The 13,680-nt window shown below is 38.2% G+C and overlaps 1 protein-coding gene across 2 annotated transcripts in view; it reads right to left on the reverse strand.

The window, feature by feature from the left end:
- The window catches only part of LOC129238635 (runt-related transcription factor 3), a 67,101-nt gene that overhangs the window by 24,195 nt on the left and 29,226 nt on the right, over nt 1–13,680 (reverse strand). For both annotated transcript variants that reach the window (XM_054873733.1, XM_054873734.1), the window contains exon 2: nt 7,879–7,992. In XM_054873733.1, the coding sequence (XP_054729708.1) occupies nt 7,879–7,992 (114 nt within the window). The remainder of the gene's footprint in view (nt 1–7,878; nt 7,993–13,680) is intronic.

A 13,680-nucleotide genomic window follows, 5' to 3' on the forward strand; every position in this document is an offset into this window, starting at 1 on the left:
GCGATTTGTTATTAAAAACCAACCAAAGTACTTGGATGTCATGGATCTAATAATACAGCGATTTATGATTATGCTTCAAGTTCTCTAGTCCCATAGTAGTTCTCTAGTCTCTTTTGTGAAGCCTGAGTGGGCGCATGGTGAGTATTTTGGGGTCCATATTTAAAGGATGTTTTTTTTTGTATTTATAATAGTCGAATGAGACATTCACTAAGTGACAAAGAAATATTTAATCAACTTTTGCAGTTTTAGACAAAAATAATATTTGGTTGGGAAATAAGTTCATAGCGTTTTTATATTTTCTTTTATTTTATAACGACCTGTTTGCTGTTTCGCAAGTATTTATTCGATAGAACTCTTTCTACTCTACAAAACTATGTTAATTGAATTTTTGAGTTATTTAATTTTTTATTAGTTTGGAGGCTTTGAAATGGAATGCACAGGAGGAAAAAAATCAACATTTTTCACACCTGCTCTTCTTTGCTTTTCATCGAGGTCAAAAAGTTACTGAAGCAGCCCGGGACATTTCCGACGTGTATGGACAAGGTGTCATAGGCGAGTCTACAGCACGAAAATGGTTTGCAAAGTTCGAAAATGGATGACTCGTCCCGCACCGGAAGACCTTCTGAATCGACGAAGAACGTCTCAAGTCACTTTTGAAGGAGAACAGTCGCTAAACCAGTCGAGAATTGGTGGAAAAAATTAACTGCGATCATAAAACGATTTTCAATCACCTTCATTCAATGGAAATGACCGAAAAAATGGGAGTGTGGGTGCCTAACGACCTCAACGAAAAAACCAAAAAAATCCGCCTTCAGATTGCTTCTCAGCATCTCGCTCGCCTTCAAGCAACAGGAGCAACAGCACTTTTTGTAGCGAATCGTCACATGAGATGAGAAATGGTGCCTATACGCCAATATGAAGCAAAGAAAGGAGTGGGTGGCTGCAGGAGATACGCCAAAGCCGAGAGTCAAGCTGGATCTTCATACAAAGAAGTTCATGATTTGTGTTTGGTGGGACCAGGAGGGCATGATGCACTGAGAAATGCTCGAAGAGAATGCCACGGTCAACAAGGAGCTCTACATTGCCCAGCTACACCGCGTGAATGGGGTTATCCGACTGAAAAGACCTGATGGACTTGATCAAGCCGTATTCCTTCACGACAACGCCATGTTCCATATTACACAACTCGTCAAAGCCGCACTCCAAGAGCTCGAATAGGTGGTCCTTCAGCATCCGCCGTATTCTCCGTACCTTGCACCGACCGATTATCATCTTTTCCGATGCCTTTCAAACCATACGAAGGGCGTCACCTTCGATAATAAAGAGGTCCTTAAAAACTGTATCAACAAATTCTTTGACACCAGGCCAGGCGATTGCCGACTTTTGGGGGAACGGCAACAACGGATTGGTCGCGAGGTGGAAAAGATATTGTAAAAACGCTACGAACTTATTCCTCAACCCAATACTTTGTTATTCGTCAATTTCTTCAATTAAGAACAACTTCATTAATTTTAAGCAACTTCTCGCGGTCGCTGAAAATTGTTAACAGCGCGAGCACTCTAAGGCTTCTAGGGGAAGCATGAAATTAAATAATCGCAATATTTTAAATTGAGTGAGAGCTTGGTTTTTGAGCATTGCTAGCGGCATTCGTTTTCTTTTCAAAGGGTTGTAAAGGTGTATAAATCTTAGGGAAACTTTATCGCTTGATTACATGCGGGCACTTACTCGGATGCTACCATCGATCGTTCATCTACACAAAACCTGGGACATGCCGAGAAGAGGCTTTATTAGCCCTCCTTTGGATACCTGTTTTAGAACAGTCGGTTGGGCACTCTGGTCTGTCCTGTTCGAGAATTCTTTTTAAAAAGTTATATCCATAAATCGATGGAAAATTCAATTTAGGAAGCTGTCTGGAGACTCAAGTTGTTGGCTATAATAGAAATGTGTTAAATTCACGTCCCAAAACGAAAAAGTTTGGCCAGAAATGTCTATTCAAGGATAATCGTCTTTACAGAGGCTCTGACTTTAAGGAGATAAAGGTTATCAATCGCTCTTAAAAATGTATATAAAAATTCCCTGCCATTCTCGTATTTTATATAAATTTAACACTTATCACACAGTTTCCAAGTTGTACAGCTCATTCGGTGGCAATGTTCATTATAAAATTATAACCTTTCGTCTGGTTGAAAAGCGCAAGCCATTGTTTTAACCACTGCACCCAACTTGCCAGCAACATTGCGTAAAACTACCAGTTTCATAAACGCACAAAAGTACAAAAACATTTGCACATTAGGGTGGCTCTTGAAAAGAAGTTGAGTTTATTACAAATAAGGGAGGTAAGTCCCTGAGAAGTTAGATTGTAAGTAAGTCTCGTAAATTTTATAGGTAGATAGGTAAACAGGTGAGATGGCACGAGTACCACGAGTACACTCCAAGTAGGGCTAGAGTGCCGTTTTGATACCATAATGTGGGCCACTAAAGGCGAGAAATTACAAAAGTTAAAAGAAAACCAAACCATCTATAGTCATTCAGTGCTGTCGACGTAGTTGAAGGCAGAAAATGCATCTATGCTGAGGAACAGCCTCAGACAACTGCAAAGACATACCAATGAACCAGCCTCGGACATTTGCAAAGAAAGTGCTCTCTCTCTCTGCAAGATCCCCACAGCTTCCGTAATGGGGGTTGTACGGTAGTCAAATCTTCTGACCATGAGTTTCGATCACTCAGTTACCGGTGAACACCGCTATGAGTTTGAAATTGAATGTCAAGGGATTTCAGCCCATTAAGCTCCCCTTCTGTCGTAGTAAGACTAAAACTCCATCTGTGCTGCCTTTTTTTAAGGAAGAAATTGCACAGTTTCCTTTTTAAAACGTTCAAAGGGACACTGATGTCTGAGATGAGGACATTTGAAATCGGTTCTGTCGACCCTTTCCAATCAAGCTCATCGGCAATATCATTTCACCTTATGCTCCTATGCGTCTATGTTCCCAAGAGTAATATTTCTTGCATATTCGAGATGATTGATTTCTCCTTACTGCAGCTAACCAGAAGGCAGCTGTAATGCAGGGCCTTGATCGTAGCTTGATTATCGGAAAACACATTTATGTCTCTCTCCCAACAGCGGTCCATAAACATTCTGCATGCCTGCAGGATCGCAAAGAGCTCTACTTGAAAAAACTATTTATTAGTTTCGGCAATTTAAAAGTTAATTCAATTTTGGATCCGTCGGTGAAGACAGAGGTACCTATGTCAGTGCTGCCAATATTTTATCTGATAACAAAATTATAAGCTCTCTTAAAATTCCAAGTACGCGATTTTATTTTACATTTCTTTTTGAGTTATTTGATATAAAAACTTTTCAGATAATTTCGAAAATCTTAGTTATTGCAAGTCTGTTGTTCAGAGCATTGCTTTCTGTTGGTTTTTCTTTCTCGGGTTAAATTTCTGCCAGAAAATATTCCGGAAAAATGCTAAGACTAATGCGATACGTAGCTATTTTAAGATACTCCCAAGAATTGTTTTTAACTTTTCTTAAAAAAATTAGTTTAACAATTTTTTTTTCCAAAAAGGCACCTCAAATGATACTAAATATAATATAACATAGAAAAGTGTAAGCCCTAAAAGTCAGTGTAAAAGTGTTAAAAAAATTTTGCCACATTTTTCAAAATAGTGAAGTCTTTGGAAGTGCTTTCAAATAGGTGCCGCTCACGTAAATCTCAAGATTTTTCTTAAATATTTTCGCATGAGTTTTAAACTATTCGTTTGCGGTAAAAGAAATCCATTATTTTTGCATAAAACTCGAAGCTTTATTTAAGATGTTTCGTATTATTCGATTTGAGTCAAATATTCACCGATTTATTGTATAATTTGTTGCCATTTTAAAGGTAGCTTCATAATGCCTCTCCCATAGACGTATTGGTTCTTGTTTTGCGAGAGACTTTAGTAATCGATTTTTACAATCTTCTCTTGATACCAAATTCTTATCACTCAGGACATGTTGCAATGAGAGAAAAAGGTAATAATCGTTTGGACTATCTGGCGGATGCATTAAAACTTCCCAATCAAGCGCCCGGAGTTATTGGCGAGTCACTACAGACGTGAGTGGCCTTATGTTGTCCTGATAGAGCACAACACCTCTTCTCTTACTCGTAGCCAATACTGGCCATTTCTGGTCAATCGATGACTTCAAATGGTCCAGTTGTTGACAGTTACGGAGATCTGAATTTTGTGTTAGGCCAAATATATAGTAGAACTTTTCTAGTCGTTAGTTCTATTCGGCCACCGTTTCAGCTGCTTCACACATTTTGACCACCATCATTTTCGCACAGTATTGTCGTATGTGACCCATTTCTTATGCCCAGCCACCATTCGTTTAAGAAATTTATCGATGTCATTCCGTTTCGGGAAAGTTTCGGAGATGGAAATTCGATCTTGTTCATATTTTTGCTTCTTTTTGAATCCAGCTTTGCCCAAATGGTTCAAAATGGTTTTGTGGTCGATCTTTAGCTCCTGGGCGTTGCTACGGTTTCTAAAATGCAGGTCAACTTCGATTATTTTTGTGATTTTATCGACCTTTTCTTGAACATCAAAAATGCCTCAACAGAATCGACGAAATCAAAATTTCACGTAATTTTTTATTACAGTATCGGGGCATCATAAACACAAGGCCGGGTCGATTTGTGGGGAGGCAAAAAAATCGCCCGCTGTTCTGTGAAAATCATATTCTAGGGATCAAAATAAGAAACTTTGTCAAAAGAACCATACCTCTAAAACGAATTCGATGTCCCCCAATTCGGGTCGAACTTTTTAGTTTCTTTTCTCATGTAAAAGCCAAATGAAATGATTGTATGGTGAACCAAGCAGGGGAGTTCCAGGGGGTGTGCCACTGGCATGGGTGGATCGGCCGTCCAAAGTTAGTGGGGGTCGGTCATACATTTGGACTTGATTGGAGCACTCTAAATGGGTCAAAGTGGGATTTTTCGTTCGACCCAAATTGGGGGACATCAGAATTCGTTTTAGAGGTATGGTTTCTTCGGCAAAGTTTCTTATTTTGATCCCTAGAATACGATTTTCACAGAGCAATGAGCGATTTTTAAATCGACCCGCCCTAATAAACTCCATTCACAATTTCAGCGGGCTGGCTTGCATTTTGACTTTTATCAAAGAAAAACTGAAAAACTGTGAAATGTGCCGAATTTTCTCTTTGCTGATTTCCATTGGTAATACCCTGTAACTCACAATTGAATGGAACAAACAAAAAACAGCGTGTGAAATGTCACCTGATGCTTTCCATTTAAATTCAACCGGGCTATTCGGGTCATGTTCTTCGATTTCGATGTAACTTAAATATGTTGCTCTCTGGTCAAAATAATGAGACACGTATTTTTTTGTTCGCCCGAAAAAATTTTTTTTCAAGAGTTATCGGCAATTTTGTTTTTCGCCTCAAACTCGATTTTTTTTAATTATATAAGAAAATTTTTTTTTTAAATGCCCATAACTTAGTCAAAAATGAACCGATTTTAATAATTTTGAGTTCAAAATGATTGTAATTACATACACAAGCGACTTCATGTAGAAACAATTGCAAAAAAGTAGTTGAAATTTTTTTATTTAGCAAAAAAGAAAAAAAATTGAAATTTTTTCGAAATTCAATATTTCAAAAAGTGTATTTTTTTTTTTTTTATAACTTTTTCCAAATCAAAAGGGCATCTCAAACTTTAATTGAGCTAAATGCCTAGTAGCTAAAATGAGTTGTTTTTGAGTAATGAATTTTTGAGTAAACACCCTGTTTCGCACTTTTTGTTTTTCGCAAAATAAAAAATTTTCAACTACTTTTTGCAACTATTTCTATATGAAATCGCTCGTGTAAGTAATGACGATCATTTTGAACCCAAAATTATTAAAATCGGTTCATTTTTGACTAAGTTATGAGCATTTCAAAAAAAAAAAATCTTATATTATTAAAAAAAATCGATTTTGAGCCGAAAAACAAAATTGCCGATAAAGCTAGAAATAGTTGCAAAAAGTAGTTGAAAATTTTTTCTTTTGCAAAAAACAAAAACTGCGAAACAGGGTGTTTACTCAAAAGTTCATTACTCAAAAACAACTCATTTTAGCTACTAGGCATGCAGCTCAATTAAAGTTTGAGATGTCCTTTTGATTTGGAAAAAGTTATAAAAAAAAAAAAATACACTTTTTGAAATATTGAATTTCGAAAAAATTTCAATTTTTTTTTCTTTTTTGCTAAATAAAAAAATTTCAACTACTTTTTTGCAATTGTTTCTACATGAAGTCGCTTGTGTATGTAATTACGATCATTTTAAACCCAAAATTATTAAAATCGGTTCATTTTTGACTAAGTTATGGGCATTTAAAAAAAAAATTTTCTTATATAATTTAAAAAAATCGAGTTTGAGGCGAAAAACAAAATTGCCGATAACTCTTGAAAAAAAAATTTTTCGGGCGAACAAAAAAATACGTGTCTCATTATTTTGACCAGAGAGCAACATATTTAAGTTACATCGAAATCGAAGAACATGACCCGAATAGCCCGGTTGAATTTAAATGGAAAGCATCACCTGGACAACTTTAATTTGTTTGACTGATACTTTAAGAGATATCGATCACTACAGCGATCTACCGAGAAAATAGTGGATTTCTTTTTCCCCCAAACTAATATAATAAATTTTATAATTCCGTGAGAAGAACGTGCGTGGAGACTGATGCACCCTAATGTACATATCTATATACGTACAGTTTATACACTCATACGACACAACTTCAAAACTATTGCCATTCTGCAGTTGCTGGCGAAAGATAAATCATTTGTAGATTCAATTGTTGCAAGTTTCATTTCATTCAGCAGTCGGCAAATCCTTTTGTCCTTGACTGCCGGCCGGCAGTGAGCCTCCACTGAGTGAGTTAGGAAGTTAGTTAGTGTGCCCAGCCTAAACTACTGCGCGCCATTGCACGCATATGTGAGTTGCAGTTGCAAATGAATACCCATCCTGCTGTCCTTTTGTAGGAACTCATCTGTCTAAAATTGTCTACGTTTAACATATGCAAAGTAAAATATTTGCATGCTTATAAATATTTAGTAAATGGACAGCCAAATGAATAGCAGGACGACTGGACGAATGCAGGACGGACGACCGGCAGCATGGCAGGAAGTGCAAAAGAGGGCGTGGTGGATGCAAAGTTTGATATACAAGCAGAAGGCTACGAATGCCGCTGGCAAGTGAGCCGAGTAGTTACAAAGGCATATTTCACTTGCCAAAATACACTTAACTCTCATTTGTGTATATGTAAATATGCGTGCGTGTGTGTGTGCTTTGCCCCATTACCAGACAGACGGGATGCATTTATTCATTTTCTGGAGCTTATTGGTAGGTGTGTGTTTGCCTATGCTTGCAGGGATTTGCTAATGAATATTCTTAAAGATGAATTGTTTCGTTTGACAATACCAAAGGAGGAGGAAATTACTACATAGGCATTGTGTGAGCAGGACAAAGGCAGCTCGCAATAAATACAAAACGAGTGCATACACTAAAATGGGCAGTGAAGTTGAGCGGAGTGCGGTAAATAAGTGTAAAGCATTTCACTATCTTACAACTAATAAATTGTTGCTGTCATTGTAGTTGTTGTCCTTGTAGTCGCATACTTCAGTTCAGCCATCTAAATTAAATACTTTGTGGGCCAGTGAGGTAGGGATGCGCACTTGCTTGTTCGGCGCTTGTTTTCTTCTCAGCGCTATATGCTTCATATGTGTGTGTATGTGTGCGTTTGCATATGAGATGTGTTTAAGTGTGTGTTAGTGTGTGCATGTCTTGCTTGTGTAGAGTATAGCGATTTTATGAGAGAAAAGCTTTGCATACTTACTAGTCTTTGAGCGCGGCTCACGCGGTCCATCCACTGTCACTTTGATCGCTTTGTTGTAGGTGGCGATATGTGGCGGATTTGTAGATACTGTAATTGTGAGTGTGAAACTCTTCCCTGAAAATAAAGGAAATACATCTGTTTTTACTATTTTTTAAAAATAATGGAAACTATACAGAAAAAGTTGTTTGTAGAAGCTGTCGCCCTTTGACAGGCAATCACCAAACTCCGAGTGTATTTCTGTGTGGAAAAATATCAAAACTCACACCATGAATTGGAGAGGGTGCTTGACGAAACACCCAACAAAGTGCCAATTATATATATAAATTAAAGGTGATTTTTTCAAACCAAATATCAGACATTTAGGAGCGTCAGCCACTAGGCACTTTATCACTTAAGACTGAGGATGAGGCTCGTCACCTCGATTAATGTGAGACAATAAACTCATATTCTTCTATTGTGTCCAAAATATGTACTACTTTGGTATATTTTATTTCGCGATTTTTTTTTTAATACAACCTTTTTGCAGAATTTTGCGAGGTTTACTTTTCCATCGAATGAATTTCAATTAGGGCAGTTTTTCACGTTATATTTTAGTTCATTCTGTCGCTTAAGCGGTTATTGTGCCAACTAAGAAGAAAAAGAAGCGTTATGTGATTGTTTTATTTGTATTTTTCAATATATCGGGTGTTTTTTAAGAACTTGAGAACTTTTCTCTTAAGTTAGGAACCACGAGTTGATCCCTGATAGTTCACTAAAAGGTTACAAAGATCCATTCTGGTGCTCTGGAAAGAAGCGATACTACGACTGAACAGTTTTCGAAAGGGTGACCGCCCAGAGGTCTAAATTTCGGATTTCATGGAGGTGGTTATTTGAAGTGGAAGTGGTTAAGTGTGTCTCTATATAATTGAGCTCAATACCTTATATAGACACCATTCCTAGGAATTATAATCTCGGCTACCACATTGCCAATGGTAGTTTTTCAAACCAGTCTTCAAATTACTTTTATTCGCTCGCTGAGTGCTGGTCAATGTTATCGCAAAACTCTGGCAGTGTATCGTTTAGTCCAGTCACTTTTAATACTTATGCTGATCTTATTCTCATCTGATATTAAATACTATTGTAACATACATTAATGCTTGAACTCGACTTTTTTTGGTGCATTGATCTGATTTTTTTGACTTCCACCACAGCCGTGTTCCGTAATATGATATCAGACGAAATATGATGTAAAACAATGTTTCCTTTACTCTTTACCAAGCCAAATATATATTTGTTTGTATTTGGTATGGGAATAAGTTTCCGCCCTCATAAAAGAGGTGTCGCTGTTGATACTATTTTTGTGTTTGCTCTAGTAATATACTGGCGATTTGAAGGTGCATATGTGAGGTCTCGATCGCAGTAGCTGACATTCGTTTGAAGTGTAAAGATGGTTTTTTATCTGACGTCAAAATGTCTACGTTCGTCCCGAAAAAACAGCATTTGCGGGAAGTCATGCTTTATTATTACCTTTTAAAGAAAAGTGTGGCTGATGTTGAAAGATCAACGTTAGCACGCAATGGGAATGCTCCAGAAATCAGGTAATTGGATGTCACATCAATTGATTGAGTGGGGGACTTCTTGAATGGCAGAAAAGAAAAGGTTTTCTTTCGCATAGTCACTGGTGATGAAAAATGGATCTATTATGATAACTCTAAGCGTCGAAAAAGTTGGAACCTGCCAGGTGAACCATATCCATCAACAGCAAATACTCATACTTCAAAGGTTATGTTGTGCATCTGGTAGGATCAGAAGGGTGTCATCTATTATGAACTCCTTAAACGCGCTGAAACCATCACTCACGATCACTGACGATCGTCACCGGCTGCAGCTAATGCGTTTGAATCGAGCTCTCAAAGAAAATCGGCTGAAATAGGATGGGAGGCATAACAAAATAATTTTGTTGCATAACAATCCCAGACCACGCGTTTCTAAATCATTCCAGAAATATTTAGAGGGATTGAATTGGGAAATTTTGCCCCTTCCGGCGTATTGGCAGACATTGCACCTTCGGACTACCATCTGTTCCGATCAATGCAGTCAGCCCTTATTGGAGAGCGATTCACTTATTACGAGAGCATCGCCAACTGGCTCAATGAATAGATCAAGTCGAAAGGACTCGAATTTTTCGTCAGAGGAATCCGTATGCTGCCTAAAAGATGGAGTAAAATTTTAGCTTCCATTATCACGTACTTCACATAATACCATCTATTATTTAATAGTTTAAAAAATTGGTAACTTTGGTTAAGAAAGGACCGACACTTATTCCCATTCCTAGCAACCACATTTATCGCAGGGAAAACATATGAACTATTTTTCTTCCTGATGAGTTTCATGAAAAATTAAAAAACTGACTATCCAACATCATTACATAGAATCTATAGTTTCACTCTATCAACAAACTGTTGTCTACATGAATAACTAAAATAGAAGAGAAAGTCATGCAGAAGACTTATAAACTGGCTGCTAAAACGGCAAATTTCACTGGAAAGAGAGTAATTATAGTTGGGAATATCTTCTCACTATTCTCAGTTAATTCCCACTCCTGAGGCGCTCTCGAAAGCAGCGCAGTTTCTACTGATTCGATTAACAACGGGGTACAGCTACCTGAGGTATGCTGGCGAGTATTTGGCTGGAATTTTTCTAAAAGTTTTTAGTGCAGCTTAGTACAAACCTTCGCCTTGGCAGGATGTTTTTTGGCCGCGAAGTGCAAAAAAGCAGTGGCTAAAAAAAATTAAAAAATGCTTGTTTCATTTCGCCAGCTTTCATTGGCTGCTCTTATAATTTCTTCAAGGATAAGAAGATTACATTTTCTTAAGTCTATGTCTATGTCATTGTTCGTATACTAATCGGTCAATTTGTTGCCGAGCCTATCTAGTTCATCGACTCTGAAGATACCCTCAATGTCACAATGTGAAATGACTTAGCCATCTCGTTAAGATATGTGCAGTATTTAATGGCTGCCTTGGAGGTTGCTGACTACTTTGTGAGCGATTTTAACGCCACTTGGCTATCAATAAAAATTTAGATATAACTTCCAGATATCGCATAATACCGTACCAGTGTCACGGCTTTCATTATTGCCATCAGTTCAGCCTAAGCCCCACTACAGTAGTCGGAAAGCTGGAAACTGAAGATGTTCGGAATATACACGGGAGACTTATAGCTGCGATGTAGGTGAGGCTAGAGCTGATACCGTTTTTCATAGCTATTCAGCAATCAGCCAAACGCATCCTGTTTATTAAGACTAGGGAAGGTTTTGGTAAAGGAAAATTGATGTTATCCACTAGCTTGGAACTGTTGAGCATGCAGCTCCCTCTTGCCCAACTACTCAGTCATGATATTACTAGAGTTATTAAATTCCAGAAGAAGTTCAGAACAGAACTGGATGATGTAGTAAACTAGAGTACACTTGCATTTGAGAGGAAATTAAAAAGGTGTACTCTACGCTAGTATACAGATGAAAACAAAGCGGTCACTGCCGACGGGTAGTTTTCTTGTGTGTAGAGATCAACTTAGGCCGAAACCCCGGGAATGAGCGAATTGCCATTCTGAGAGATAGTCTAGCGACACACAAGATGTTGTCATCCTTTGAAGTTAAGTCTTTATTAGTCTTTCAGTGCATCGAGAAATTGAATTTGCTAGGCATGCACATCGCATCCGGTTCATATAGGTCCAGGAATATGGGATTAAAGCAGGGACTGAAGTAGGGGACGTGTTAGCTAGAAAGACTAGACTTCCTTGTCATGGGACAACACATCATCAAGTATGAGTTTAGACTGCCAAAATTGGGGATTCTTGGATTTCGCATGATGATAACGCGCCATCGCACCGAGCCCAAATTGTGCTGGATTATTTGATCAAACGCCAAGTAAGTATCATCCTGCAAACACCGTATTCATCTGATATGGCCCCGTGCTACTTCTTTTTGTTTCCCAAGTTCAAGTTACCACTTCGTGGAAGGAGATTTCAGTCGATAGAGGAGATTAAAGAGAATGCGACGAAGGAGCTGAAAGCCATTTCTTCGACAGCCTACCAGGAGTGCATGAAGGACTGGGTTCAACGTTGGCACATGTGTGTTGCTTCAGATGGGTCATATTTTGAAGGAAATAAAATAAATTTGCCTGAGACTTAACTCTGTTTTGTTTTATTTAAACATTCTCGATACTTTCTGATCATGGAATGTACCCTTCCTTGCAAATGGCATCTGTTTCGAAGTAAATGTCTGATATTTTAAAGCAAATTCGAAGTGAAAATCCTTTAGAAAATTATTCAGAGTCACAAACTACTACCCCACTGCAATAGTTAATTAACATATACACACATACATCCACAAATGCATACAACAATGGTGTACAATGGCATCCTCGGCTTACAGGTTCAACATATGCGATTAATTTTCTTTCAGATGCTCATGGATATTCTCTCCTTTTTGCTGTTTTTTCCATCATTGCGAACTAAAATTTTCAGTCATTAATCATTGGAAGCGGCAAAGCGCGTTGGTTGCTAATGACAATTCACGCCACATAATCGTTTTCATTATTTTTAAGACATATGCACACAGCTCAAATTGTTGACAATACCGACATTTTCTGGAATATTTTCCATGTTTGCATGTGCAGTCCTGCCGCTTGAATGCTCAGCGAAAGGGTGCGCATTCGAGGACTTGCGCGCTTAAAAATCTAGAAAAGCGAAGGGGCGCAAATTGTTTTTGTCGCTGTTGAAAAGCAAAGGGGGCATGTGTATGTGCAGTTATTTTCAAATATGTGAGCAGGCATGCGACATGTGTTGCTATGTGTGTGTGTGTATGTGCTAAGTTATGTTGTAAGAGATTTACGCTTTGTTTGCTGAGTTAAAAGCATTCCGTTTTCGCAGGCGTTGGCAACACTTGAAATTGACAAAAGAATCTTTGGCGCAGCGAGAAAAGAAGCAAAAGTGTGGTGAGTTAATTAAATTTCAAGACAAAAGAATGTTTAAGTCCCCTCACCCCAAAACTATGCACTCACATATGCTGTGCGAAAGGCAAAAGTTCTTAAAAGCGCGGCTAATAATGAGCGCAGCCAATGAAAATAAAATAAACGCCGTGTTAAATGCACAGCAAACAACGTACGGTGGTAAAAAAATAAACAAAAACAAAAAAATAAAATACAAAAAAAATTTAAGTGGCAAAGTAAGCAACTCGCAGTCACAGAAAATCACAAAGCCAACAACTTCAAATCCTCATAAATCTTACTGGCTTCATTGCCACTTTTTTCTTCGTTTCTTCCACGACTGCTTAGTGGTTTTTTCTGTTAATATTAACAAATACCTTTGCTTGTAATACTCACGCCAACAAATAGCGCGCCCCGCCCCCACTACCAGGCACAAAAACGAAAAAGAAAATCATGAACGCACAAAGTAGTACAGTACAACAACAGCTGGAGAGAGAGACGCTTACGCGCAAGTGTGAAAAAAAAACGGAAGCCCATAATCGGGCATGACATGACATTTGGGAATTCCTGTTGCGCGCCTTCGTCCTCCACTTTTTCCTAACTTTCTTTTGCTGGCATTCCCACACCACCAGCCGTCGTCAAACTTAAACTTCGACTTACTCAAGTAAGCTGTTATGGAGCTGATTATGATATCCTTGAAGACGCCCCCTGTTGCTGTTCGTGCCCCAAATTTGTATTGCCTTTTGTATGCCCATTCACTTTCGTGTCAACACTACAGCCGCAATGCCGCCAACCACCAGAAGGCGAACAATTTCATGCCTTATTGTCTTATTTT

The sequence above is a fragment of the Anastrepha obliqua genome, chromosome 2, assembly GCF_027943255.1.
Source record: "Anastrepha obliqua isolate idAnaObli1 chromosome 2, idAnaObli1_1.0, whole genome shotgun sequence".
NCBI lineage: Eukaryota > Metazoa > Arthropoda > Insecta > Diptera > Tephritidae > Anastrepha > Anastrepha obliqua.